The following is a 27,269-nucleotide window of genomic DNA, read 5'->3' on the forward strand; positions in this document are numbered from 1 at the left end:
TCTTAGGTTGAAATCTGCTTTTTTAAGAAATCTGTTTCTGATAGACTGAAGCAGCTTTGCACACACTGTACGTGTGGGCCAATAGCTTTGAAAAAAACCTCTTACAGCTCCTAAACTGTACTAAACTGTTTCTCTAGCTTTGGAGAAATCCATCAACAGAGGTGAATTTTATTGGCTTCAGCGACTGAGATTAAGTGCAGATAGGGAAATAAGAGACATCATAAAACACCTGAGAATTCAGTGAGATTATTAGAACAAGTACCATTAGCAGTGTGTGCAAATGCAAAGCTGACTTTGGGTTTTGTGGGAAGAAGCTTGTGTAAGTATGTTTGGTATTCTTAAAACAGCTTTTGTTGTTTTCTCTTTAAGTGCATTCTATGTTGAATTGGAGCAGTCAAAAAAGAAAAGTGGGAGTTTTACTGCTGTACATCCACAGATTTCACAGGCTCAGTGGAGATTAACTTTGAAGAACCTGTACAAATCTAGCTTGTGTCTTGAAGAGCTAATGCAGCCACAACTGTTGGAATAAGAAGGGAGTCAGGAAAGGTGGTGCTACTGTTAGTGTGTATGCTGATGAGCACATTCTAACCCTGTATCTTCATGGGTATGTACGTGGATAGGTAACTGCAGTCTGACTTGTGTGAGTGTTAGCTTTTATTATGGGATTACTGGAAAAAAATGGATTTGTGCCAGAGTCTGAGGCTTTGGCCTTAGCACAGTAAGGCTCTGTTTTTAAAAATCCCTTTAGAATTTATAAAAAGGAGTAATGTTCAGGATAGAATATTTGTCATTTTCCATTTTGTTAGTATTGTGTGTTGTTGTGGAGCCCTTGCATGGCTTATTTTGGTGCTTTGTGTTTGTTATTAAGCTCATAATGAGCTCTTACTGTGAGCTTGGCATGGCATGAACATATTTGGCTTTTCTAACTGCTTGGCCTTGCCTAAAAAACATCATCTTCATTCTGTAGCTCTGTATAGCATTTGTTTTGGTTCTCTTTATTTATTTTTTCCCCTCCCTTGTTAATTCTGAATTGTTTTAACACTTGTGATTAAAACTAATTCCCATGAATCTAGATACTGATTGTTCCACTGCCTGGTAAAAGTGCACCTCTTGGTGTAGCTGTGTTTGTAACCTGGCATTCAGTGACAAGCAGAAATGCAGGCACAGAGTGCAGCTGCTTTGGTGTTTGGTGTTATTACAGGGGATCATGGCACAGAGCATTCAGCTGTTTGTGTTCACGAATGCCCCCTGCCCAGAGCTAATGAATGTACTCTGCCCTTTCCCAAAGGTAGCTGGTAAAGTTAAAACTCTGTGTAGTGGCATGAGGATAACAATCTCCTATTTCAATTGAACAAAATTCTGTTGATTCATTGATTTTACATTCATGTTATTTTATGGTTCTCATGTGTGGAGCTTTTTTCTACTTGCTGGCCACTTAGAGCTAAGCATATACCTGTGCCAGCAGTCATGGCATACAGGAGTTGCCTGAGCAGTTGGAGAGGGGATGTTAGTGTTGTCTTAGATAACATGAGTTCTATCATCATTATAGTGTAAGGACTTCATACCACCAGAGCTTCATACCTCCTCGATGTTTCTGGCAGGCAGCTCCTCCAAGCACTGACTGTTCCTGGTCCTTGCAGCAGCCATCTAACTCCAGATCCCACCAATCCACTCTTTTATACCCCTTGTTCTTACTGGATACAGGTGTGGCCTGTTAAGATCAGGCCTGCTTCTAATCTTTAGTAATTGGTCCAGGTGCAACTCACTGGGGGTAAGATTACCTTCTATACCACCTTCATTTACCCACACTGTATCCCCCATGTTAGGACCCCATGCTATAGTCCAGACAGCTTGCAGCCTAAATGTCATCATTTAGGTAGATGTTACTTCTTGTGATGACCTCTGAAGAGCCGTGCTGTGCCAGTATAAAGCAGAGCACCTGTTCTGTTTTAATGATGTATCTTTGCAAATTTGTTAAAATCTGGGTGCAGATTTGCTTAATACATGCAGATCCCATTGTTTGCATGGTTGCAATGACTTAAAAAAAAATTGCACTGTGTTTAAACAGAAAAGTGAGTTTTGTTATGACATCTTAGTAACAACCTCAACAAGATATTAGAGGTAGGCAGAATGAAAGCGACCTTTGCTCCAAGATCTGCTGTTGTGGAAAGGGTTATGTGACTTCACAGAATTGTCAGGGTTGGAAGGGATCTCTGGAGAGCACCGAGTCCAACCCCTGCCACGGCAGGGTCACGGTGACACAGGAACACGTCCGGGTGGGGTTTGAAGGTCTCCAGAGAGGGAGACTCCATGACTTCCCTGGGCAGCCTGTTCCAGTGCTCTGCCACCCTCAATGTAAGTTCTTTCTCAAGCTGAGGTGGAGCTTTATTATGTTTTAGTTTATGGCCATTACTCTTGGTTCTGTCACTGAGCACCACGGAGAAGTGCCTGGCACCATCCTCCTGGCACCTGCCTTTGAGGCATTTCTGTGCATTCATGAGATCCCCTCACAATCTCCTCAGACCGAACAGGCCCAGCTCCCGCAGTCTCTCCTCATGAACAGAGATGCTCCAGCCCCTTCATCATCGTTGGGGCATCCGCTGGACTCTCCCCAGCTGCTCCGATCACCACGGTGCCCTTAACGTTCGTCGCTTCTTCCAACGGCGATTTCCCCTCTCTGCCGCGGCCTCGGCGGAACCGGTGCGGCGGCAGCTCCGTGCGAGGCCCGGGAGGGGCGGCAGGCGGAGCCCGGGAGGGAAGTGAGCTCAGGCGCACCGGAAATCCCGCCCGTGCCGCGGCCCTGTGTTTGCGCTGCGGGCAGAGAAAGGAGCGGAGCGCCTGCAGCGGCCCAGCCGAGCCTGCCGCACGACACGGGGCCGAGCCATGTCTGACCAGGTACGGGCAGCTGTCCCGGGTGTGGGGGGACGGCACGGTGGGTGCGGCGGCCCCGGGGCGCGGGAGGAGCTGCCTTCCCCCCCCGCCCGCACTCTCCGCCGCCGCGGGGCAGCCCCGGCCCGGGGAGAGCGGAGTCGCGGTCGCCCGGAGGGCGCCGGGGGGGAACCTTCCCCCAGGGGAGTGTGTGTGTATGTATGGATGCCGATCTCCGACCTCGGCCAGATTCGGGCCCCTCTCCCCGTGCATTTTAATCCTTTTTTCCTCTTCCCTCGGGGTGTTTCGCGAGGAGCGCGGTCGGGCTCCAGGCGGGGATACTCGGGGGCCGGGGCGGCGTCCGGACGGAGCGGGATCGCCGCCGGGGCAGCCCCGGCCCTGGAAACCCGGGAACGCAGCGAGGGGCGAGCTGTGTTGCACAACTGTTGTTTCCTTTCCTTTTCCATTTCCCGGGTGTGTGGTAGGATGGTTTTGCCCCGGAGCGGGCTTTGTGCGGGTTAGGCTAGGCTTGCCAGGTCCTCTGTTCGCCCTAGGAATGCGAAAGCCTGGTTTTCTCCCCCTCCTTTCTCAGCTGAGCGTTGTTTGCCTCTATTAAACACCCTGTCCTTTATCAAGGCTCTGTCCTGCCTTCGCTTCAAGTAGTATTCTCGTTATGCCCCCGTCATTTTTGTCTTCTGAGCCGGGGACTTAAATAGTTGCTCGTACCGCAAGTTCCTGGGTTACTCGGCCTGGCATGTATACAGTGCTTTGCTTACAACTATTGCTTTAGGCTATGTGACCTGCCGCTGGAAAGTTAAAACAGCGTTCCGGTTTTAATTTGTATTCTGTTTTGCTTTATTTTTTATATTGTCGTCATAGGGCATTTTTTCCTATCTTTGATTTTTCCCAAAGTGATAATGTTAGTGCCTACAAACGTTTCTTGTAGTGCTGTGAAGTCAAGAATAGTACTGGTGCCAGCCAGGAAATTAAAAGTCCCCAGAGAGAAGGCTCAGCTTAGTACATACCGTGTCTGCTTTGGGGAGTAGCCTTGGTGCAGTAGGAGCGGAGAAAAGAAGCCAGCGCTGTGTGCGCTGGTGGTCTTCCTCCCCGCCCCCGACTTCCCAGCACAATGCAGCTGACAATGAATGGTGCTGCTGCCTCTCTGTGCCTGTGCGAGGGCAGCTGGGAGCACCGCGATTGCTGCCTCCTAGCAGGACACGTTGCCCCTGTAGTAAAATACGTGAAAGTGACCGCGTTTTAAAAAGAGCCAAACAAACCCACCAGCAATTTCTGAACTAGATTTTATAGACAGATGTTCACGTGACCTGCTCTGTAGTTGTCCGCATATGTAAACCAAGGCGTGTTTTAACAAACAGCAGCTTTCATTAGTTAGGTAAATCCTTCCCCAGGCAAGTTCTGCTAAAGCACATGTGTATTTTGTCTTTGGGACTGCTTGAAGCATGTACAATTCCATGTATGTGATAACCTGTTGTGGCTATGTATTTTAAAGATCTGTGAATAAGGAGCCTGATGTTTATTTTTTACAGATAAGCAAAACACTGTTAGATGTTGTGTCATTCATTTCTGGGGTACTGTGCAACAAGAGCTAAACAGATGCTTAAGTAGAAGGATAATGTAAGGTTATGCAGCACTGTAAATCTCATTCCTTTCTTTATCAATCCTACAAGAATAACTGGATTACCTAAAATTGTGAGTTGCTTAGAGTATCATTCTTTTTGGCCCTGGAATTAAGTTAAGAGCGGGGTCATTTATCATCAGTAAAAGTAGGGGTTACTTTATTTTCAGTGTGAAATTGACGTTTATGATAAGTAAAATGCTTGAAACAAGGGCAGACTTCAAAACAAAACCCACATGGTTGCTTAGTGGGATCTAAGCAAAAATTAAACAAAACAGTAATTGTTTTCTCCTCCCTCCAAGTGTCTTAGGCTGTTTTTGCATTACTTGAATCTAAATGTTTTCTGTTCATGTACTGCTAATAAAGAATGCTATAGTTTGTATGTATGTTTTCCACTCCTATAAAAAATGTAAGTTTTTTTTCTTTGTTAGGAAGTATGTTGTACATCTGTTGCTCTAGTAATTTTGGTTTTGATGATTTTTCTTTAAAATGCTGAGAATAGAGTTTGTTTTTTTAAGGTTAGACATTGAAGTTTGAGCTCTTCTGAAAATTGGAGGAGGAAGCTTGCAATATGTTGCCTCACAATGTTTGTTTTGTGTGTGTTTTGTTTTTGTTAGTTGCAATAGCAATACCAGTGTGTTTCATCCAAGAAGCTTTGCGTGCTTTTTAGGGTCCTTATATAAAAGTGTGTGACTGTGCTAGGAGCCTTATTTTGTGCTCTTTAGGAAAACTGCAATGAAGCCTTTAAAACTTCAGGCATCTAATGAAGAGTTAGAAATTGGAGTGTTGTGGTATTTCTGTTCTCTTTGTATGGTGGTCTTTTTTATGTCCTGTTTCATGAGGTACTCTGTTCTTTTCACAGGGCAAGAAGTCTGGAGACTTGCTTGCTAATTTGCTGATCCAGGATTTTGTTAATGAATGCTAGTGGTTTTAACAACTTTGCAATCTCCTTCCTTTCTTTATTCCTAAGTGTTTTTGTGTTGCCTTAACCATTTGGCACTGAATGGCAGTATAGTTCACTGACAAGCTGCAGAGAGCATTTTCAGACTTGCTGGGTCTTGTATCCTGATGTAAAGTTTTGATTATTGGCACTTCTATTATTTAATTTGATATTATTTCTCTTCTCCTGAAGCTACAGCTTTCTTTCCTCTTATTTTGTGGGTGAGAGGTTGTGGGCCTTTAAACAAGCATCTTTATGGTTTGAAGACTCCAATTCCCCCTGCTTCTTCTAATGTTTGGTGCTTTCCCTATTTGTTTTTAATACTAGAGCCCTCTGTCCTTGAGGGTAGGAATCAAATATGAATCATAGTTTTATCACTCATATTGGCCAGAGGCGCTGTCATAGTAGCAATGATATTAGTAATACCTGGTATAAGATGGTTGGGTTTGGAAGCCAGGAGAGGTAGATCTGTTACAATGTCCAGAACTATAAGACTACTACAAATACCTCTACTGCTGGGATAATATGCTGTCATGCCATTTGTAAAGTAAATTTAGACAGTGACTGACCTGAAATGTCATGTAAAGGGACAGAGTGTTCTTACAGATTCTTTCAATAAGAACAGTAATAGTGAAACAGGAGGTAGTTTTGAAGCTACAAACCAGATCAGCAGAGATCTGAATCTTGGTCTGATTCCTTGAAGTTAGTAATGCTGCATAAAGGCATTAAAACAGCTGTGCAATTTATCAGAACAAGTTGCAGCTTCTTGTTTTTCTTTCTGGTCAGGAGTGAATACCAATTCCTGTAACTAGTCCCAGAAGCTTAGAGTCCAAATATGTTAGGGAAAACTTTGGGGAACACAGGTGATCTGACTGTGTTACCAGTGAAGAGCTCCCTTCATGCTTCTAAAGTGACTTGCCTGAAGGCCTGTGTATGTCAGGCTTTTTGAAAGCCTGGGTTGAGTTTTTGGATTTGAGCTTGAAGGGTGATGAATCAGTCCCTGCAGTTTAGGTTGTGCCTGGATGGATATTAAAAAAATAAAAGGTATTCAAACCAGGTGGAGTCTGGCTCATACTTCTTTCCATTGTAGAAACTGAATTGATCTGGGTTGAGGCAGTGAGTCAAACTGATAGAAAGAACACTTCCTCTTTTTCTTTACTCCAGATTGAGACTGGTACAGATGGGAAGGGTGTTTGCTGACTTGCCCTGTGCCCTTCCCTGATCTCTTAATGTTCAAAAACGTTGTGTGTGTAACTTCCTTAGGAAGCAGGGAGAAAAACTTAAAAAGGTTTTAATCTGGAGATAGAGACCTATCTGGATGGGCTTAATAGAGAAGGTTAGTATTTTGTGTGTTTTTGGCACTTGATCCTAAATTTCAAGTCCAACCATACAGAGGATGTTTCTGTACTTTTAGCAAAAAAATCCCTTTTGGGATGAGAGCCTGTGGTAGACACCTGTACATATTTTGTTTATTTTGTCTACACTGTTAAGGAGTAAAATATAAAAGGATGATTTCAAACATGATCAGCAGGAGACCTGTGGTTATGACTACTTGGGAACAATTCTTCATTGCACCCTCTAGACCTGATGTCTGTGTAAGATCCCTTTGTCCTGCAGTGGAACATAGCTAAAGGCCTGGTGCAGGGTATGTAGTGACAGGCAAGGAATGGGGTTAATAGTATCTGATTTTTCTCTTGTTTAATCTATCAACTGGCAACACGAAAACTCTGATGTCCTTAATTAATGTCTGAGAGTGTATAACACTTAAACCCTTTTGATAAGCTTTAGTGCTCAAGCTGTTGAATCAAACTTGTCTGTACAGTTAATTCTTACCCTGGAAAGATATCAAAATACTATAGTGCTTGGAACTGCACCTTTTAAAACTTTGAAGTATTGTGGTCTTAAAACAAACGTGTTAGAAGGAAGCTCTTGTTGTCATAAAAAGAAGCTAGCTGACCAGCCTTTTGAGAATAAGGACTACCTTTGATGCAGTGGGTTGAAAAATGTTTGCATGGTTCTCTCTCTTTAAGTCAATAGGGTGTTACAAGTACTTTTTGTTTACTCTCCTGACAATGTTCCTTTTTTCTGTCAAATATCTGAGCTTCTTAGTACGCTTCTTGTGGGTTTTTTGCAGTCTGTTGTCTAGGAGTTAGAGTTATAAAATTATACTTCTTATTTTTGTATGCCATCTATTTCCAAATGGTTCTTCTCTCATTTCTTCTGTTCTTTACGGTGTTTCTTTTCTCTCATTAAACTTCTCACAGGTAGGCAGACAACCTTTCATGATACTGTGTTGCTGTTATTTTTGTGCACACACACACACAGAGAAAGAAAGAAGACACCTTGAGTAGTCTGATTTCATGCAATAGAGAGGATGACAGCTGCCATACTGTCCAGTGAAAATAATGAAGTATTGAACTGATCAGGTTTATGTTTTTCTTGCAGGAAGCAAAACCTTCAGCTGAGGACTTAGGAGATAAGAAAGAAGGGGAGTACATTAAACTCAAAGTCATTGGGCAGGTGAGTTTTTTTACGTAATTGCTCGTTGACATTTGATGTAGGTGTGACTTCTTGTATGGTAGAAATGATCAAATGCAAGTTGATACTTTCAGTTCTTCAGTGTGGATCCCCCTCTGCCATAAAGTACTTCCAGTTGCCAGAAATGTTTATTAGTATATATTAGTATACTCTGGTATGCTTTTTTTTTTTTTTTTTGATGTATTGAGGGATTAATTTATCCAAGGGTATGAATGAAATAAGTGGCAAACTTGATAAATTCAGGTCCTCAAAGTTTGTGTAGTACCCTAGGCATGAGAATCAGCTTTCTTTTTCAGGGGTAGGGGAAGGATTGTTGGCTGCCCTGTTGGTAGATGTAGCAACCAGATGAATAGTGGATTAGAAGTCTGTATTCTGGTATGTGAATGTTGAGAATGTTGGCATCTTCTATGCAAAGAACCCCTAGCTCAGATGACAACTAGGATTGTTTGTTGGAGTTGTAGTGTTTGCTGCAGTTGGGTGGAGACAGATGACTTTCAAATAGGACTAACAGAAACTACCTTACCTCTTGCTGGCCTAATCAGCAGTTATGAGAACTCATTGAAAAGCTGGAAGTGGCCCTCATGCCTTTTGCACAGAACCTCTTGCAATCTGTTTTATCTGTAGCTATTTTGACAGTTTCAGCTACTTGCATCTTAGTGGGAAGGACTGCAGAATAATAAGAGCTGAGATTTCTCCTTAAGTTAGTCTGGTGTTGCCAACTCTGCCTCTATCCTAACTTCTAGATAATTACTCTTAATTGAACAAGGTTTCGTATATATTTTGAAGTGCAAGCTTTAACTTGTCTCTTTAGAATCTTAGAACAGAAATTCCCTGCATATGTATGTTTGTATTTCATATCATCTGGGTAAAGATGGCAGCACAGACTGAACCATGGATGGGTTTTAGTAACTTGAAATCCAAAACCTCCATGTTGAGCCTAAGGCTATACGATGCCATCTGTTTTTGTAAAAAGCGCTTCCTGTGGAAGTACATAGCAAATTTAGTGACTGATAAATCATCCTGGAGGTTCATGTTATGATGCACTAAGGTATGCATGGTGATAGTTAAATCACATGTAAGTTTTAGATGAGTTTTTTCTTAATGAAATGTTTAAAAATAAAAGAGATAAAGTTAGCAGTTACTCTAAGGAGAGTAAATTTTTTTCTTTTCTGTCCTTAGGACAGCAGTGAAATTCACTTCAAGGTGAAAATGACAACACACCTCAAGAAACTCAAAGAATCATACTGTCAAAGACAGGTTTGTGAAACAATGACATTCTTTAAAAAGAAAATAAAAACCCAAACCACCTTTCTCACTATGCTTTCAAATAAAGACTTTTGTTGTATCTGATGGTACAAACGTAATGGATCTCCTAATTTCTTTCAACAAGTAAAAGTACTCCTATTTAAGACAATTGTGAAGTTATACTCTAAGTTAAAGAAATCTGCAATATTAATTGTGTATGTAGGTAAATAGTAACAATTGTTACAGAACATAAACATATCTTCACTTCCAGATTCTGTGGCAGATATAGTGGATTCACAGCTGCTATTTCCAGAAGCCCTGGCCTAGTTTGCCCTCAGCTTTGGGGATAGATGCCTTGTGTGGCCTTTTCTTGGATAAGTGTGTTGGAGTTCACTTCAGGAGATATAATCATAAGTAATAATACTTTGGGGGCTTTTTCCTGATGCTTTGAGACAAGTTGAACTTGTCATTGAAGTGTTCTTTCATGAAATGTTATTTTTTGCTGCCTTTCTGGTGTAGGAGGAAAGAAGAGATCAAGCACCAGATACATTTGTAGCCAAATTCAAATGGTTAAAATTATGATTCATTTTAAAAACCTGATTTTTTTTTAAATCATCTTGGAAATAATTCATGCAGCATTCTTACTGGCTAATGAACATGCATGTGTGGAATTCTTTCTTAAAGAAAGAAATAATTCTTTAAATGAGCACACTTGTTATCTCCTGAGCTGAATTCTGGAGGGTCTGTCATTTCCTTTGCAGCAGTCAATGCAGTTTTTGGTGTCAAGTAGCCTTTCTCTGGTAAAGGGACTGTCAACATTTCTTCCACATTGGCCAGAGGGATTGTTAAAACAGTGTGCAGATCTGTCCTTACCTGAGAAAATTTTCTGCCTAGTTATTTGCAAGTGGTATTTGAGAGCTAAGTGATAAAATTGTCATATTCCACCTCAGTTTGTTTTGCTCATAACCTGGAAGAGAAGGAAAAGATGAGGTGTTTACCTTATCTATTGATGTGAAGTATGACGTTCTGCCAGAAATGGGCACGTTGTGCAACAGACATACTTTAACTTAACTCTGTTTACCTTTGGGATGTTTGTTTCCCCTTGTTTGAATGCTGTTCATTTTTCTTTCCCTCAGCTCTGCTCTTTCTTGTTCCCAGTACTGAGCATTTACAGAATTGATAATGGTAAAGGTTGTGATTCCTTCCTGTAGCCATAGAAGATTGGGAAAGCAAGGGCAGGGGTTCATGAAGTAAACATCATGTTTCTCCTGTTGCCTTAGGATCCTTAAATAAGCCCGATTGGCTATTTAGAAAAACACTTGTGTAAATATATCTTGGGAGAGAGGGCATAGTCAGTACTTAATTCACAAATAAAGACAAGTTTAAAAAGCTAAGTAAACTTCCAAGTTGTTTAGCTATGACTCCAGTGAGACTCTGGAACAAGCATCATTTTGGCACTCATACTTTGGAGTCACTTCTTGGTAGTCTACTTGAATGCAACAGAATATCTGAGCTCCCTCTGTAACAGGAACTAGCACTCTTTTATGACTTTCATGTGTTGTTTTTATTTAAAATTTTTTTTTCTTGTAAACCCATACAAGATTAAGTAAGTTGGGTTTTTTTTCTTATACATATGTTTCTCTTTTTAGGGTGTTCCAATGAATTCACTCAGGTTTCTCTTCGAGGGTCAGAGAATTACTGATAATCATACCCCCAAGGAGGTGAGTTTCTTCCTAGAAATATAGTTTGACTAGATTTCTTTAACTATAGTCTTTTAGTACAGCAGATAGGCAGTTTGGAAAGAGCCTGCTTGGACCTCCATGTCTAATGCCCAGAAAGGAGGTTGTAGTCACTGCTTGGTAGAGGGGGGAAAAACACAAAGGGAATCTTCCCATTGTTGAGCTTGAACTTCAGTATGACTTTGGAATAAGTATGTATTTAGTTCACATTTAGTAGATCAAAGTGTAAATAAACAGAAAACAGTTACTTCTGTCCAGTGACTTCCACCAATTGTTACGAAAAAGCAGGAAGAAACTCATAATAATGACCTTCTGGAAATATCAGACAAACTTGTTGACTATGAAATTGAACAAGTTGCTCTCTCTGAGAGAATAGTTGTAAACAGGCTTTGAGTTGCAAGGTGTAGGTGTTAGCTGCACTGTGAGCTAGTAGTGCACTGTAGATGTAATTCATGGGGCTCTACAGCTGATGCAGTCACTATGATGTTGGTGATATCTTTGTTCCCCCTAAACAAGGGGTTTAGAGGAAGGTAAAGCCAGCAACTTCCAGGCCAGAAACTTCTAGACTGCTCCACAAGTGGGTCTTTGCTGTAATGCTTTTGCTTTGACTCAAATACTTAAGTCTGAAGAAAAATGTCCAAAAATTGTGAATATTGTCTAGTGAGGAGGAGACTGAAACTTCCTTCACCCCTTTGATGAATTATGACAGGACAGAGGAACAAAGCATTATATAATTTGTCTAGGACCTGCTCTGATTTCATCCCACCAGATGTATCCAATTATTAATAACAATTATTTGCTGGTTTTTTCTCTGTTCTCACAGCTGGGGATGGAGGAAGAAGATGTGATTGAAGTTTATCAGGAACAGACGGGGGGTCACTCAACAGTTTAGATCCTTCTGATTTTCTTCCCCCTTAATCCTTTTTTATTTTTAAATAATAGTTCTTTTGTAATGTGGTGTTCAACACTGAAACTGGCACCCCATCTCTGGGAGTTTACTTTCAAGCGTCTGGTATTTTGAATTCTCGTGCTCATTATACACTATTGTTTCTGTTTTCATTGTGCTGAACTTCTGTGATCCAGCTGCAACCTTGCTCCCCTCTTCCCTTCTGCCCTCCCCTTTAGGAATACATGTACTCACATGCATTTGTATGTTCACTGGGTTCGTGCATTTCAGGCACGAAGGCTGTAAGATCTGCCAGGTGGGCGAGTGTTCTTAATGACTTCCATATCTGCCCTGAAGTTTTGATGTGTGACTGTCTCACTCCTGGACTATAACTTTCAGTGCGAGATGAAGTTTTTCTGAGAACTAAACTGTGGAGAAGTTGTGTATCCATAACTCAGAGCTATTTTGCTTAAATTATGCTGATGGCCCAATGAGGAAGATCGACAAGTTGGAAATGGAAAAGCTAGAACTGTTGTCATCTGTTCCTTGCTCCAGAGATGGCTTTGCTGAAGACGTGAAATTGAAAATCCTAATGATTTTTAAATATTACCAGAAGAGCCCAGAAGCATTTTAACCTCATATAGCAATTAGTACATGCAGGTATCCGTGCAAGAATGTTCACAGCAGCCAACTGGTGTTACTTTGACACGCTTGTTTGTACCTTTTGGCCTGGGACGTGGGTTTTGAATGGACATTGTCTGTACCAGCTTCATTTAAAATAAACAAGAAAACCAATTTTATAAACAACTTGCATTTTCTTTTCAAATGATTGGAAATGAGCAAAACCATTAGAAGTTATAATTAGGGTGTGCTTTTCCTGTGACTATAAGTTAAAGCCAGAAAAAATTGTGCTCTGTAAATATACCTCAAAGTTTTTTTTTTCCTACTTGCTCTCGTAAAATACTTGATCTGCTTGTTTTGCAGATGACTCTTAGAGACTACTAGCTGTTTCTTTTCTTGGAAGAGACTATTCACTTACAGTTACGTAAATCTTCACTTCATGCACAGAATTTAAACCGAAAATGCAACTTGGAAGTAAATAAAGATGGCTTTTAATGTCTACATTTCATATGATATGGTACCATTAAATAATCTATGATTGATGACAAGGAAGTGTCATGACAGTTCATTGGGCATCATTAGCAAGGTCTACGTGTTCCAGCTACCTGCAGGTTATAAATGGTCAGTTTGAGAACTTGTTACTTAATATGAAAGCTGAGGTGGGAGATAATGGGCAGAGTAGTGTGAAGAGAAGATTTCACTACTCTCCCTGCTTCACCTCTTCTGCAGATGAATAGGACTTGTTTGGTAAATCAAGTTCCATATAAATGCCAGCTTCAATTAAAAACACATGCTGGCATACTTGGAAAAAATAGCAGGTTTTAAGTACTTTTTTTAAATGGCATTTGCTGTAAAGCTAGATTGCATTTTCTTTCATGCTTGTGGTTGTCCTGTTCCTGATTTAGTAGTAATTTTGTATGCGTAGTTGCACTAAGCAATTTTTTAAAGATTAAAATTTTTGTTTACAAAATGTCAGAATATGGGGTTTTCTTAAAGTATTTTATGTAATTCAGCTCTTAAGGAAAGAGGGATTGCTACAATGATTTAAAATGACACGTCTTCTCTGCATTTACCTCCTACTGCTTTTTTAAAATACTAAATACAGTTGCTTCAGAATACCAGAAACAAAACAACCTTGTTACTATTACCACATCATCTTTTAAATTAAAATTGATATAATGCTGTTTTTTGGAGGCAAGTTCCTATTATCTCCCTTCTGCAAAATAGGAACTGAGGTGCAGCTACTGGGGTCACTGTGGAAGCTGAAAGCAGAGCTGAGAACTGAATCCACATCCCTGGGGTTTGATGCTAGTACTCTAGTGGCTGCCCTGACTGTCTTCACTTCTAGCTGTTCACTTTCTCTTCCAGATCTGTTTTTATGTGCTCATTTATATCAGCTTTCTAGCTGAAGCACTGCATTTGGTTCTCTTGAGACTGTGGAGGAGGGTTTTCTACAAAATGCATCTTCAGTAGGATGAAGCTCAAGGCGAAGATTGCTTTTTGTTCTGTAACCTTGTCCTAAAATACATCTCTTTATAGAGTGGATGTGGAACCAGTGACTGACTGATTTGACCTCTTTCTCAGACTGGTAGTGAAGCCTCAAAGAGCCTCAACAGAGCTGCTGGTCTAAAGTCATGTCTTTGCTGATAGAACTTGATAGAACAGTAAGAAGGGCAAAACTGTCCCCTGCCTCGAAGATTAATATTGAGAGCTCTGTGCAAATTGAGAAGATACATGTGCTACAGATCCATTAGTACCCTTTCTAAAGAAGTAAATTCTTTGGAATTACAGGCTAAAATTTGAATTTTAAAGTAAAACCAACTTGAGTTTTGAAGTCAAGAAGCTAGATTTGACCTTTTTTTCCTTTTCCTTTTTCTTTCTTTTCTTTTTGAAAGAGCTAGTCCTTTTCAAAGAATTTATTTTTAAAAACATGGTCTAGAGTGGAAGTTTTAAAGCACAGTTTCAAAGGCTGTAACTGCAAATAAGGTTGGATTTCATACGTTGGAGAAAAACAGAAGATCCTTCCTCTTACAATTTTTGTCTTTGCTTACTTGTATCTTAGAAAAAGGTTTTAACTGCTTTAAAAAAGCAGTTAAAACCCTTTTTTAAAGCAGTTAAAACCCTTTTTAAAGCAGTTAAAACCCTTTAAAAAGGGTTTTAACTGCTTTAAAAAAGCATTGGGAGAATAAAACCATCTTCACTGAGTCAGTTAATAGAATAGAAGGTGGAAGCTAATACTGTATTTTGAATTGTAACAATATATTTAGTATTCACTATGGTGATGTATAAAAGCTTTATTGAAAGGCACTTCACAAAACCATCAGTCTTAACAGCTTTTTCTCAAAGCTGCTGTGCCTAGAGGATTTGTGTATTCTCTGAAGTATAAACATGTCTGCATGATCACCAATTTGATAAAATTAGGATGTTTTTAAGTTAAATGCTTAAATGTTGGCAGAATTTAGACTTCAGTTAACGTTAGATAATGCCAAAACATAAATTCTGCCATGAGTTTTGACTAGCCATGTATTGTTTTAGAAATGCTACAGTTGTTTACTGTAGTTTTTAGCTTTTCCTAATTTAAATGGAAATTATTTAAGAATAGTGTATGAAAAAAAAAAAAAAAGATAACCTGGTTAATAAGGAAGATAAGAACTTGCCTTGCTATGGTTTCTCTGTAGTTTTTTTTATTGCTGAATCTGAAATCTAGCTGCTTCTTACAGTAGCATGTTTATTGCAACTTACTGTTTTGGGGAATTCCTCCTGAAGTCAGTACTGAGGTTTTCATACCTTTTTGTAACCTGGTGATTTCATTGTTTTATCTCTTAACACAAAATGGACCAAAGAATCTATTTGGCACTTCAGGTCTGTCTGGATTAATTTCTACTGGCTTAATTTTGTGGCTCATAAGTTGACCTAGAAGGCCTGTTACACAATTTGCATTGTTTTAATGTGTACTATACAGCCCCCCAGTTCCTGTGTTCTGAGGTGCTGCAGGAAGTTGTGGAAGCTCTGGAGACTGCTCTGATGGATTGTGTAAAGGTAACCCTAACGTCAGGTGTTCAGGGAAATGCAGTTGGGTTTCTTTCTGTAATATGTTATAAAGACTAAAATCATTAGGGAAGACAAGTGGATGTCAATTGCTGGTGCAATTTGGAGAAACAGTGAAAAACTGGTTAAATAGTAAAAGAAGAGCATTGTGTCTTGGGGCTGGAACTGATGGCAGCTTAACTCCTGAGGTACCAGTGATGCTCTCCAGTGTCAACTACACTGATGGAATTCCTACTACAGAGGTATTTTTGTGTAGGCTGGCACTAGGTGTAAAGATGTGTTGATATAACTGAGGGAAAAAATTAACTTCACTTTTTGCTTAATAGCTACATACCTGATTAAATTTAAAAGCTGTGCTTGTGTTTTGGCTTCCTCTAGAGGTAGTCTAGCATCTTCCTCTTCATTTGCTCCTCAGCCTTATATGTTGCAATTTCTCAGTTTTTTTTCTTTGAATTGCAGGTCTTCTATTGCCATGTCAACCAGCTGCTGGCACTCTTCCTCTAACCATGTTGCCCCTTCTTTTTGTCTGCATTTTTGTCCCTCTCAGAAACATCACCAACAACTATTAGATGTTTACATACTTTCTATTTAGGAAATAACTTTATCAGTTACAGATAAAAAAAATACTGTACAATACTGACATTACAAGCATTTAATACTGTCTCACATGAGTTTTTCTTAAATAGTAATTGGATTTTTGTTCAAGCCTTTCTCTGCAACTATTTGTTAGAATCTCTTTTTTTAAACTGTAGGTGCTGGGAGTTGGGCTTTCAGAGAGAAAACAAACGATCAGATGTAGCATGAATGTTATAATTGCCAGGAATCTTGCACACTGCAGGGTAGGTAGGCTGTGGAATTTCTCTTTTTTCAGGCTGCAGGGACTGTGACAGAGAGGACTGTTGTTACCATATCTGTTTAGCAGATATGGTAACAGCTTAGGTACTGCAAGTTTGGGATGTAGTGTCACAGGAATTTCAGGCAGACACACAGGCTAAGTCTTTACCAGAAAAAATCCATTCTGATGAACTATCTACTGCTAAAGCAAGCATTAGTCTTTACAGAGACCATCTGCTGCTCCCTGTTCTCATAGCTGTTGCTTCTTCTGGAACTGCAGAAGCTTCCTGTGGTAATCCTGCTGCTGCCAAATATGTTCTTGTGCTGTTTTCTCTAATTGTGACTTTGCTGCCACCTCCTCCTCATGGCACCTCCACTCCTCTAGTTTCTGTTTCTGTAAACTGAAACATAAATGATTATTAATTGCTATAGCAACCTTGGGTTTGCTGAGCATTCTTGCCAGAAAAGCAGATCCTAACCAGAGGAGCTCAGCAAATTGCCAAAGTGAAGGGGAGAGAACTGAGAATAAAAGGAAAATAGGTGCTGATTAGTGCTGTGTAGCATATATCTGGTTGGTTCAGAAATATTTTTAAAAAATTGCTGTCTACTGTCCTTGACACTATTTGTAAGGGGGCAAAAACCTGTGTTGCATTTTTCACATGAGCTTTTGAGAAGGATATGAGTAGTACAGGATAGGGGTATGTAGCTTACATGGAACAAAGATTTGGAGAATAGGGATGGAGGAGCACATAGGAAGAGTTAGGAAAGTTCAGTAAGTAAGAGCTGGAAGAAAAAACTGGAATGCATCTTAGTGTAACAAGGACACAAACCCAGAATAAGAACCCGGGCTATGCAACAAATGAGGCAATGGAAAGCCTTGGCTGACATTTAAATGTAAACAGAATGACAGTAAAATGGGCTATTTTTGCAGGAGGATTCACACTGAGAGTAGGGAGCATCAAAGAAAATCAAGGAGGTTCATGAAGCAAAGGAATATTCTTCTTGTTTTGGGAATGGAAAGTTAAGAAAAATAAAACTAAAGGTCTTCCTTCCACCTCACTGAATGTGGTTCAAGGTATTTTCCAGTCATCTTGGTGTTCTCAGTCCAGCAGTTCGACTTGAATCCCTATTTGCTCTTCCTGAAATAAAGTTAAGCAGGGCATGACACTAATTAAATAAAAAAATCAAAAAGTTATTAAGCCTTTCTTTTCAGACATGTGATTCAAACACGCTGCTTCTACTGCTGGGGTTCTCGGGGTTGCCTGTTTTCCCGGGAATGCGCTGCAGCGCCTTCAGGCGTTCCCAGGCAGGCTGCAGCTCCTCGAGACCGCCCGAGGAGGTCGCTGTTGTTCCCGGGAAATGCCGTTCCAATGGCAAATTACCCGGTGGACGCGAAGGACGAGCTGGTGTCAATCAAACGCGCTGTTCGTGTAAGCAGAACATTTCCAAAGGCGATTAGAAACGTGATAATTATACTGCACAAGAGCTTGTTTCTGATACTTATAGGTTTCCCAGAGCTTTGCCTCAAGTATTTGTTTGGTTTGGTTTTGGGTTTTTTCCTAAAGCTATGTCAGCAGAAGTAAAGAACAAAAGTGCTCTTAATGCCTTTTTTTTTTTTTTTTTTTTTTTTTAAGTAGTATATACGCATATCATTAAGGAATAACCTACATTGCTACAAGATCTTTATAACCACGTCCTGAGGTTTTTGTCAGGCAAAACACTTAGTAGTGGGTTTAGTGTTGTATGGAAAGTGTGGAATATCATCTTCATGAGCTCACTGTAAGCTAGGCACAATAGTTTGAAAACCTCAATTTGTTTAATGCCCCAGAAAAGAGGACACTGAGGAAAGAGGTAAACATAAAAAAGCATAAAACTCTGTTAGCTGAATGGTCAGCTAGAGGATCACTGTGGTGAAATGGGAAAGCTACTGACAGCCTGTATTTCTGCAGTTCTAAACTAGGGCTGAGGAAAACTTTTCCAGGAGATTTAGAGATTTAAGATGCATACCTGAACAGGTGGTTTACCTTGCTGTGTTGTGTCTCTTTTAAAGAGGGCATTGGGGAGTGCTTCTGGGCTCTGGGTTTTCTGTGACACTGCTCCTGGACATTTACAGTCCTGGAATTGCAGGTTTTGAGCATCTCAACTCAGTGGGCAGTGGGATGGGTGGGCTGAGGGCTCTGCATGCTCCCAGGCTCCCTCCCACACCTCTTCCCAGCACCTCTGCCTTGGCCATTTGGCAGGGGAGGATGAAATTGGGGCAGGTAAGCAAACAGCCATGGTTAGGTGTGAGGGAAATGCCATACCTACCTGCGTGAGTGATGCTGAAGTACATAGAAAAACAACACAAATCCTCTTGCTAGTGAGGGTGAAGGAGAGTTGGAGTTACCTGAGCTTGGCTACACCTGTGCTTAGGGTGAAAAATGAGCTGGGCAGCTGGGGAGCTCTTTCTGGCCTGGGGCATCCCCAGGGGCAGGTCTTGTGTGGGGCGATGCCGGCTTGTGTGGGATCAGCCGAGAGGGAGCCGGGGATCGGGGCCCTCAGTGCCCTGCCCTGGGACTGAGCCCCGCTGCCCCGCTGAGGGGGAGCATCGCCGAGGGGTGGGGATGTGCTGAGGGGCTGGGACAGCACCTGGGGGGAGAGGGTGCTGTCCCAGCCCCTCAGCACATCCCCACCCCTCGGCGATGCTCAGGCCTCCTCACAGGCCTTCCTTCGGTGTGGCTGGGACAGCACCTGGGGGGAGAGGGAGAGCGGCCGTCCCTCGGTGTGGCTGGGAAAGGACCTGTGAGGGGAGGGCGGGCGGCCGTCTTTCGGTGTGGCTGGGAAAGGACCTGTGGGGAGAGGGAGCCCGGCTGTCCCTCAGTGTGGCTGGGAAAGGACCTGTGGGGAGAGGGAGCGCGGCTGTCCCTCGGTGTGGCTGGGACAGCACCTGAGGGAGAGAGAGCCCGGCCGTCTTTCGGTGTGGCTGGGACAGCACCTGGGGGAGAGGGAGCCCGGCCGTCCCTCGGTGTGGCGGGGACAGCACCTGGGGGAGAGGGAGCCCGGCCGTCCCTCAGTGTGGCTGGGAAAGGACCTGTGAGGGGAGGGAGCGCGGCCGTCCCTCGGTGTGGCCGGGACAGCACCTCGGGGGAGAGGGAGCCCGGCCGTCCCTCGGTGTGGCTGGGACAGCACCTGGAGGGAGAGGGAGCCCGGCTGTCCCTCAGTGTGGCTGGGAAAGGATCTGGGGGGAGAGGGAGCCCGGCCGTCCTTCAGTGTGGCTGTGAAGGCACCTGTGAGGGGAGGGAGGGCGGCCGTCCTTCGGTGCGGCTGGGAAAGGACCTGTGAGGGGAGGGAGCCCGGCCGTCCTTCGGTGTGGCTGGGACAGCGCCTCGGGGGAGAGGGAGCCCGGCCGTGCTTCAGTGTGGCTGTGAAGGCACCTGTGAGGGGAGGGAGCCCGGCCGTCCTTCGGTGTGGCTGGGACAGCGCCTCGGGGGAGAGGGAGCCCGGCCGTGCTTCAGTGTGGCTGTGAAGGCACCTGTGAGGGGAGGGAGCCCGGCCGTGCTTCAGTGTGGCTGTGAAGGCACCTGTGAGGGGAGGGAGCCCGGCTGTCCTTCGGTGTGGCTGGTGTGAAAAACACCAATCACTTGTTTTTTAAATTTTTAAATATTTAATAGTAATAAAATAGTTATAAAAATGGTAATACAATTAGAGTAATAATAATTTAGACAATTTGAGTTAAGACAATATGAGACAATAAAAACAAAGAGTTACCGACGTCCGGGTACCTTTTTCTGGGCAGCACAAGCCAGAAAAAGGACACCCGTTAACAAAGGATTAACACTTAAAAACAATAGCCTGTTGCATATTCCTACACGTCATGCATGATGCATAAATTCCATTCAAACACAGTATTCGGCCTGATCATCGTCAGCTTCTTCCTCCTAATCCTAACAGCCCCTTCGAGGCAGGAAGAAGTTAGTTTCTTCTGATAACAGGGCAATAAATTCATTTTCTCTGAAAGATTTAGGTGTCCTGTGGCTGCTATCTCTCTGCAAGTCCTTTCTTAAAAAAAAATATCCTACATAGTGTAGTTTCTATTTTAACAATTTTTATAACCTAAAACTGTATTTAACACATTACTGAAGAGAATTAATACAGCGTTACTTTCTAACACAACACATATAATATTCATTTCAATATTTGCAAAAAGGCAATCATAAAATACGCATTTTTCACAGCTGGGACAGCACCTGTGAGGGGAGGGAGCCTGGCTGTCCCTCCATGGTGGGCACAGGTGCCCTGAGGAGGCAGCACCCATTTTGTCTGGTGGATGATGGTGGCAGAGTTGCCGAGCTGCAGTAGCCACAGCCAGGAAGGACACACTGGGTAAGTCTTTGTTCTCTTTTATTTTTAATCCTCATTTCATGGGAGTTTCTTCAGCACATGTCCCTGCCAGCACCTGCAAACACCATTTCTCATCTCCACAGCCCCTCTGTGCCTGCTTGCTGGGGTGGGTCTTGCAGGCAAGATGGCCTGAGCTAGGGAAAACTGGAATGCTGTAGATACTGTGGTGGTTGTTCTTTCAGGGAACAAACATTTCAGTCTAGAGGTAAATCTTTCTGTCAAGATTTTTATATTTATGTAATATTTTTTTGTAGTGCAGGTAGTTGAGAGAACAAATCATTAATAAGACCCAAGTGTTGTGGTTTCATCTATATCTTGTAAGATAATTTTCCCAATGACATAACTTGATGACTCTTAAAATGCATATTCTTGGTCTTTCTGTCCCTCTATTTCTTGCTACGCCTAAGTTAATAAAATATACCAGAAATCTGGTTTTGAAGTTTCATTTGTTACACTCAAGAAAGGTGCATCATCAGGACTGTAGTGGACTTCAGACAGAAAAACTGGGGAGAAAATATTAAGACCTTGATGCACACAGCTATTAATCTGGAACACATGGTCTTATCCTAATCAACACTACTGGTGCATTGACTGCTTTCCTAAAGGCTTGACTGCTTTTGGGGGTCTGTCTAGATTAAAAGTTTACAATTAACTCAACATCTACTAGGTACAAATGGTAGGAAGCTATGCTATCCAGCAGAGAGAAGTTGCAAGATGAGACAGGTGAGTTGTGAGCTTTGTGCTGCCTGTGAGCTGCTAGTTAACAGCTCTGTGCAAGCTTTCTCCATCTCTCACAGTCTGCTGCCTACAGTGCAAGGCCCAACAAAATCCAACTTTCTGCTTCCAGGTATGACCCTAATGCACACAGGCACACCTAAATGATCTCAAACCACATTTATTGTAAGTGCATGCTCTAGAACTCCTGCTTAGGGGTATTCTGGTTTACAGGTGAGGTCTGGAGAGAAAAAATTATTTAGCTTTTTTCTGCTTGTTGATACATTATGTAATTCTTGACTTTTGATACAAAATAAAAAGAAAAACAAACCCCACCTCTCTCACTACTGTAAATGCAGTTGAAATAATTTCGACTGTAATGCTTGATATATCTTGTTTGAGACTTAATAATAAAGAAATCAGTTGTAGTAACAGTTGATAACCAATCTCAAAAAATACAAAATAATGTCAGAGTACAAAAATTTTCTCTGGTCTTTTGTCTTGCAAGGAACTACCAAACAAAAGCATAGTAATAAAATCGGGTTGGACCATCTCCTTCAATTGGTTTTGAAGAAATTGACTATAACATATTAACCCTTGAAATTCCTTGCTATATTTCCCACTGAAAGGGTAATGCAGTAATCTTCAGCAAAATGCAAATAGGTCAGTTTCTTGTTTGCTAATCTTACTGTAAGTGCTTATGATACATGGTATCAATTTATATCCTTGCAAACAGCAAAAGCTGAAATGGTTGTGCCAATTTGTTAGTCATATTATGAGCTGCTGCTAAGAGAATATTCATCTCTTCAGGATTTGCACACTGGGACTTACTTGACCACAGCTGCTGCAGTCCACTGTTGTATGAGCACTGTGCTAGTGGGTCTAAAATTCCTGCATGAAAACTTAACCTGAGCCATGAAGAGAACCTCAGGTTGCTCTGTGTTCCCAGTGATGTAGAACTGCTGAAGAAAAGATCAAGGAAACTGTTCTCCTGTATACATTTCAGTTAAGGATTTATGCTGAGCTAAACCCATGTCCACTGATTTGTGGGGAGAATTGCTGTTTGCCCTTGGGGAGTTGTTGGTCTTTGTTTTGGCTGTTACCTGCTCTCTGTGGAACTGCTTCTGCAGTTCCTTCTCGCGCAGGGAGGCTGTGTACTGTGCACTGAGACATCCTGGTCCACTCTACCCCTAAGAGCACTCGTTAGACCAACAGCTGAGGGAAAAGGATGGCATCTCAGAACGTGTTTGAGACAGGCTTGTCCTCTGTTCCTCCAGCTGTGCTTTTTCAGTGCTGCAGGCCCTTGGGAGGGGTTGTAAGGCACAGTGCTGTTCTACCATTAATCAGTGGTGTCTGCACTTCTGTGTATACATGCATCACTTGGAAGTCGACTGCATACAACTTCTGCAAGTGAGTGATTGTTTTGCCACCTTATGTGTATCCTGATGGTACAAAGCAGACAGAGTGTGTACCACAAGCCAGACAGCACTTAATGTATTGCCATTGGTGCATGAACCATGACTGAAACCAGTTTTTAAGGGTAATAGATAGTCAAAGACATTAGAGGGGAAGGGGCAGGAAGTTTTGCTGCCATAGGATTTACAAGATCAAAGCTGATCTCAACTGGGTATTTTCTTTCCTTCTCTTTGTTTAGTGGTAAGTCTCCTTACATACAGCTTTTCAGAGTTACTTGTTTTTATTCCAAACATCTCCTGCATTTCCTGATGACTGGGAGGTCTCAGGTGTTGTTCCAGATTCAAGCTCTACATCCTGCATTTAAAAAACTGAAAGATCAGACAGAGTAGCAATAAAATAAACAATCAAAATTTAGACTTGATTCCACTTAAGAAAAAGCTTAGGAAGGTGCAGAAAAATCCCGAGGTTTTGTTTTACTATCGCCTTAACCTCTCAATGTGTTTTGCACATCTGAAAGCCCTGAAACTCTTCAGAATACTTTGTCAGTGCCATCTAATGAACAACCTGTGTAATTGCAATGGCTTATCAGGTTGCAGCTACTCTCTTTGGAGATCACTTGTCTCATTACTGAGTCCCACTAACTCTTTTGCTATAATGAAGATCCAAAGACTCAAAGGCAGATGCTTTGCATATTTAGTAATGGTGAATATTTTAATTACAGTTTCATTTGTGTAATAGTTGTCGTCCAAAGATCTTGAAATATTTTAGAAACCCATAGTGTGCTTTTTATTTTTAGTTTAGGGGAGATGTGAAGTCATAGCTTTCAGTCACTTTAGCAGCAGCAAGTGCTCAGTTTCTCTGAAGATCAAGCTACAAATATTGACATTTGACACTTTAATAAGTTCTGTATGGATGTTCTGGGATGCCCTGTTTGGTTTTCCTGAATATAGGTCTAAGATGTATTTTTTAATTAATAGCATCAGAAAAGGGAAAGGCTCTATTTTTCTTATTCATAAATGGCTCTGGGGAGACCTTCCAGTACCTCAATGGGCCTACAAGATATTGGGAAAGAGACTTTTTACAGGGCATGTAGTGATAGGATAAGGAGTAATAGCTTTAAACTGAAAGAGGGTAGGTTTAGATTTGATATTGGGAAGAAATTCTCCGCTGTAAGGGTGAGACACTGAAACAGGTTGCCCAGAGAAGCTGTGGATGCCCCATCCATGGAACTCTTCAAGGCCACATTGGATGGTGCTTGAAGTAATCTGATCCTATAGGAAGTGTCCCTGTCCCTAGCAAGGAGGTTGGAACTACAGGATCTTTAACATTTCTCCCAATCCAAGCCATTCCATGATTCTTGTCTTAAGGTGAATTGGTTTAGAGCAGGCAGTTGATTCTGAGAGGTGTGGACCTGAATGTAAGAATTTTGTACAAAGTATTAACACTCCTAGGGCATGTAGATGTGCCTCCTAGGGATGTGGTTTGCTGGGGGACTTGCTGGTGTTAGTTAGTTAGGGACTTGTTAGTGTTCTCAATGGCTACATCAATTGATCTTAAAGTTCTTTTTCAACCTAAACAATTCTATAAGTCTATGGTACATTGCTTTTTTTTTTTCCCTTAGTCCTAGTTTTAAGAGGTCTTCCAAAACTGCCCTATAAAGTAATTAGATGCTGTCACAGTCAGGTGTTTTAATCTGAGAATTCTTAACAGGAGATCTGTCTCCGACAGTAGAAATAGGAGGCAATGCCTGTCCCTTCTCACTGGGAACATGGCCCTCAGAGGCATCTGTTGGTGGGGTTCCATTGCTGAGAATTTCCATTCATAAGCTTTACTGAATAAAGGCACTATGATAATAACTAAGCTAAGATGCCTGACTAGAACAGAAACAAAAGCAGTAGAAATCTGAATCTTGTTTGCAGAAATGAAAGTGAAATAGAAAAACCTTCTGCCTCTGCATAAGCTCTTATCTTTTTACTAAAGTCTGTTGTATGGTCAAAGCAGGCTTCCACTTGTGCAACACTGCGTTCAGGTTTTCTGTCCATTTGCTTGTCTGAACCTGTAAAAGTGAAGATCAATTCTTGATCCGGTTAGACCAGACTTAGATTTGTGCAGAATAATTTTCTTTGCTGCTCATCTCTGCTGCAGCTGTGGTTCAGTGTCATTGGTCTCAGTAAAGAAGTAGCCAAACCATTGGATGAGAGAATAAGTCTAGTTCTAAATTTGATGCTGGGCAAAAAAGAAAAAAAGAAGAAAAAAAAGTGACTATGTTTAACTTTCTCACCCCAAAAGAAATTTGGAACTTGATGTTGCAAATTCAAATTCAGTTAGATTTAGATTTAGTCAGATTTTTGATAATCACATCAAATTTAATTTTCCTCAGTGCATAGGATGGTTAAGAGAATTATTTAATATATCTTAATAATGATTAAGTAAGGTGTAAGATTAAAGACTTACTAGAGGCAAAACTGACAATAGTATGGCGATGGGAATGATAGGATTCCCCTCCTTTTTGGTGCTTTTGGGTAATATTTTAGAATTGAAGATTGAAGGTTCAGATGTATTTCCAAAGCTTTGAACCAGTGTTGAGCCTGTAAATGATATGATAATTAAAAAGACAGCAAGAGTAAAGAGGTTGTTATTTAAATTTAAAATCCAAGTTTGCATGAATTCCATGAGCCAGTCTGAAGTTGCTGGATCAACACTTGTGATTTCAATTATCATACCTCAATTATTGAGTAAATTAATAATAAAAAAGAGAAGGGGATCTAGAAACAGCAATCTATGTCTCTTCCTGATGAAGCCCCAGTTTTCTTGCTAGGATTAGCTGAAAGTACAAGAGTAAAGTAAACTGTAGAATTAAGCAATTCTTTAGCAGTAGAAGATTATATCTGTTAATATATATTTTAAGGGCACTACTTGGGAAACCTATTTAAAAGAATGAACTTCAGTCCTAGAGAGGAAGGAGCAGGATTTTTCCTGAAAAAAGGAAGCCATTCTGTTTGGGAGCATTCAGTGCTTTTCCCCTACAGAGCTGGCCTGTGGTACAGGGTGTTAAGGTACCAGCAGAGAGAGCCATTTTCTCAAGGATGTATGGAAAGCTGCATCCATGGTACAACTGGCTGGCAGGGCACAACGCTGAAGTGTGTGACTCTAAAGGCTCACATGGATTTTAAAGGAGATAATTCTTGTAGAGAAAGATCTTCACTTTCTAAAAACTGGCTCCTCCTCCCCACAATATCTGGACAAATTTGCACAGGGATCACCCAATATTAAAGGCCCAAATCCATGCCTCTGCTGTTTTTATACTTCCTGCAGTGTATAAGCTTTAATAACTTACCCAAGGTATGCGCAGAGCTTGCCTCAAAAGAATTTATACTGTGGGGGCAATCTCATGTGCCATGGGATGTTGGTCAGGAAAGGGCAGAGAAAGAAAGACATGGATTCCAAGTATGTAATTATGAGTCTTGGAACTGATGTCAAATGTGGTGGGGTTCAAATTCAGCATAACAACATGAACTGTTCTTTAAATTGTCAGTTGGCAGCATTGAAAGTGGCACATCCTTAGGTGGGGCAGTTGCTATCATCCTGCTTCCTTCTGAGTGTGCACCAGTCCTTTTTGGCATAAGACTCTTGCAAGGAACACAGCATTCCCAGCTGTTCTGTTGCCCAGGACTATTTACAAAGCTGAAATTGGTCTGTTTACTTTTGTTTATGCGTAGTTGCTCGACGTCTTCATGGTCCATAAGCAAAACCCTGTAAGATTTGAAAGCCTGAACAAATCTCCACAGAAAGCTTGACTGAAGCTGAAACTTCTCATCCTGCTGGAAGCTTCATGCTGGAAGCTTCCTGTATTCTTGATGTTATGTGTTCTTAATTGGCAGAATTTCTTACTTTGCCAAACCCTTCTACTGTGGGGGTAATGAAATCTGAAACCAGGCAAGTTTAGCGTGCTTCTGAATTTCATCACAAATCACATCTCACACTTCTTATTTCTTGCCTGAGGGAGAAAAACCCCAGTATCTTTGTCTCCAGAAAGGAGGCAACGCCTGCATAGTTCCTCCATGCTGGCTGATTTTATTGGCTCAGTGATAATTGAGGAAGGAGTCAGGTATCAGCTTGTGTGTGATACTGGCACATAGAGCCCTATACTACCTAAGGCCAGCCCTGATGAGACAGCTAGAAAGAAGCAGTGATGGCAGTATGAAAAACAGCATTTTGCTGACATATCTTATGATTGCCACTAAAGGTTAAAGTGCAGAGGGAAGAGCAAGGAAATTGCATATTGCTAAACAGAGTACTGACTTCAGGAGAACAGTTTCAGGTATCCAGGGTCAACAATATATGCTAAGAAAAGCCAAACCTATTTAATGCAGGCTATGTAATAAAAATACTAAAATGGAGAGA

The 27,269-nt window shown here is 41.5% G+C and overlaps 1 protein-coding gene across 1 annotated transcript; it reads left to right on the forward strand.

The window, feature by feature from the left end:
- Positions 1 to 2,737: 2,737 nt before the first annotated feature.
- On the forward strand, positions 2,738 to 12,659 carry SUMO1 (small ubiquitin like modifier 1). The gene is made up of 5 exons (XM_009088078.4): positions 2,738 to 2,895; positions 7,890 to 7,964; positions 9,162 to 9,239; positions 10,877 to 10,948; positions 11,790 to 12,659. Exons 1-5 carry the CDS (start codon positions 2,884 to 2,886, stop codon positions 11,856 to 11,858), a joined length of 306 nt encoding a protein of 101 aa, XP_009086326.1. The 5' UTR covers positions 2,738 to 2,883; the 3' UTR covers positions 11,859 to 12,659.
- The last annotated feature ends 14,610 nt before the right edge of the window (positions 12,660 to 27,269 follow it).

The sequence above is a fragment of the Serinus canaria genome, chromosome 7 (genome assembly GCF_022539315.1).
Source record: "Serinus canaria isolate serCan28SL12 chromosome 7, serCan2020, whole genome shotgun sequence".
In the NCBI taxonomy this organism is placed as follows: domain Eukaryota; kingdom Metazoa; phylum Chordata; class Aves; order Passeriformes; family Fringillidae; genus Serinus; species Serinus canaria.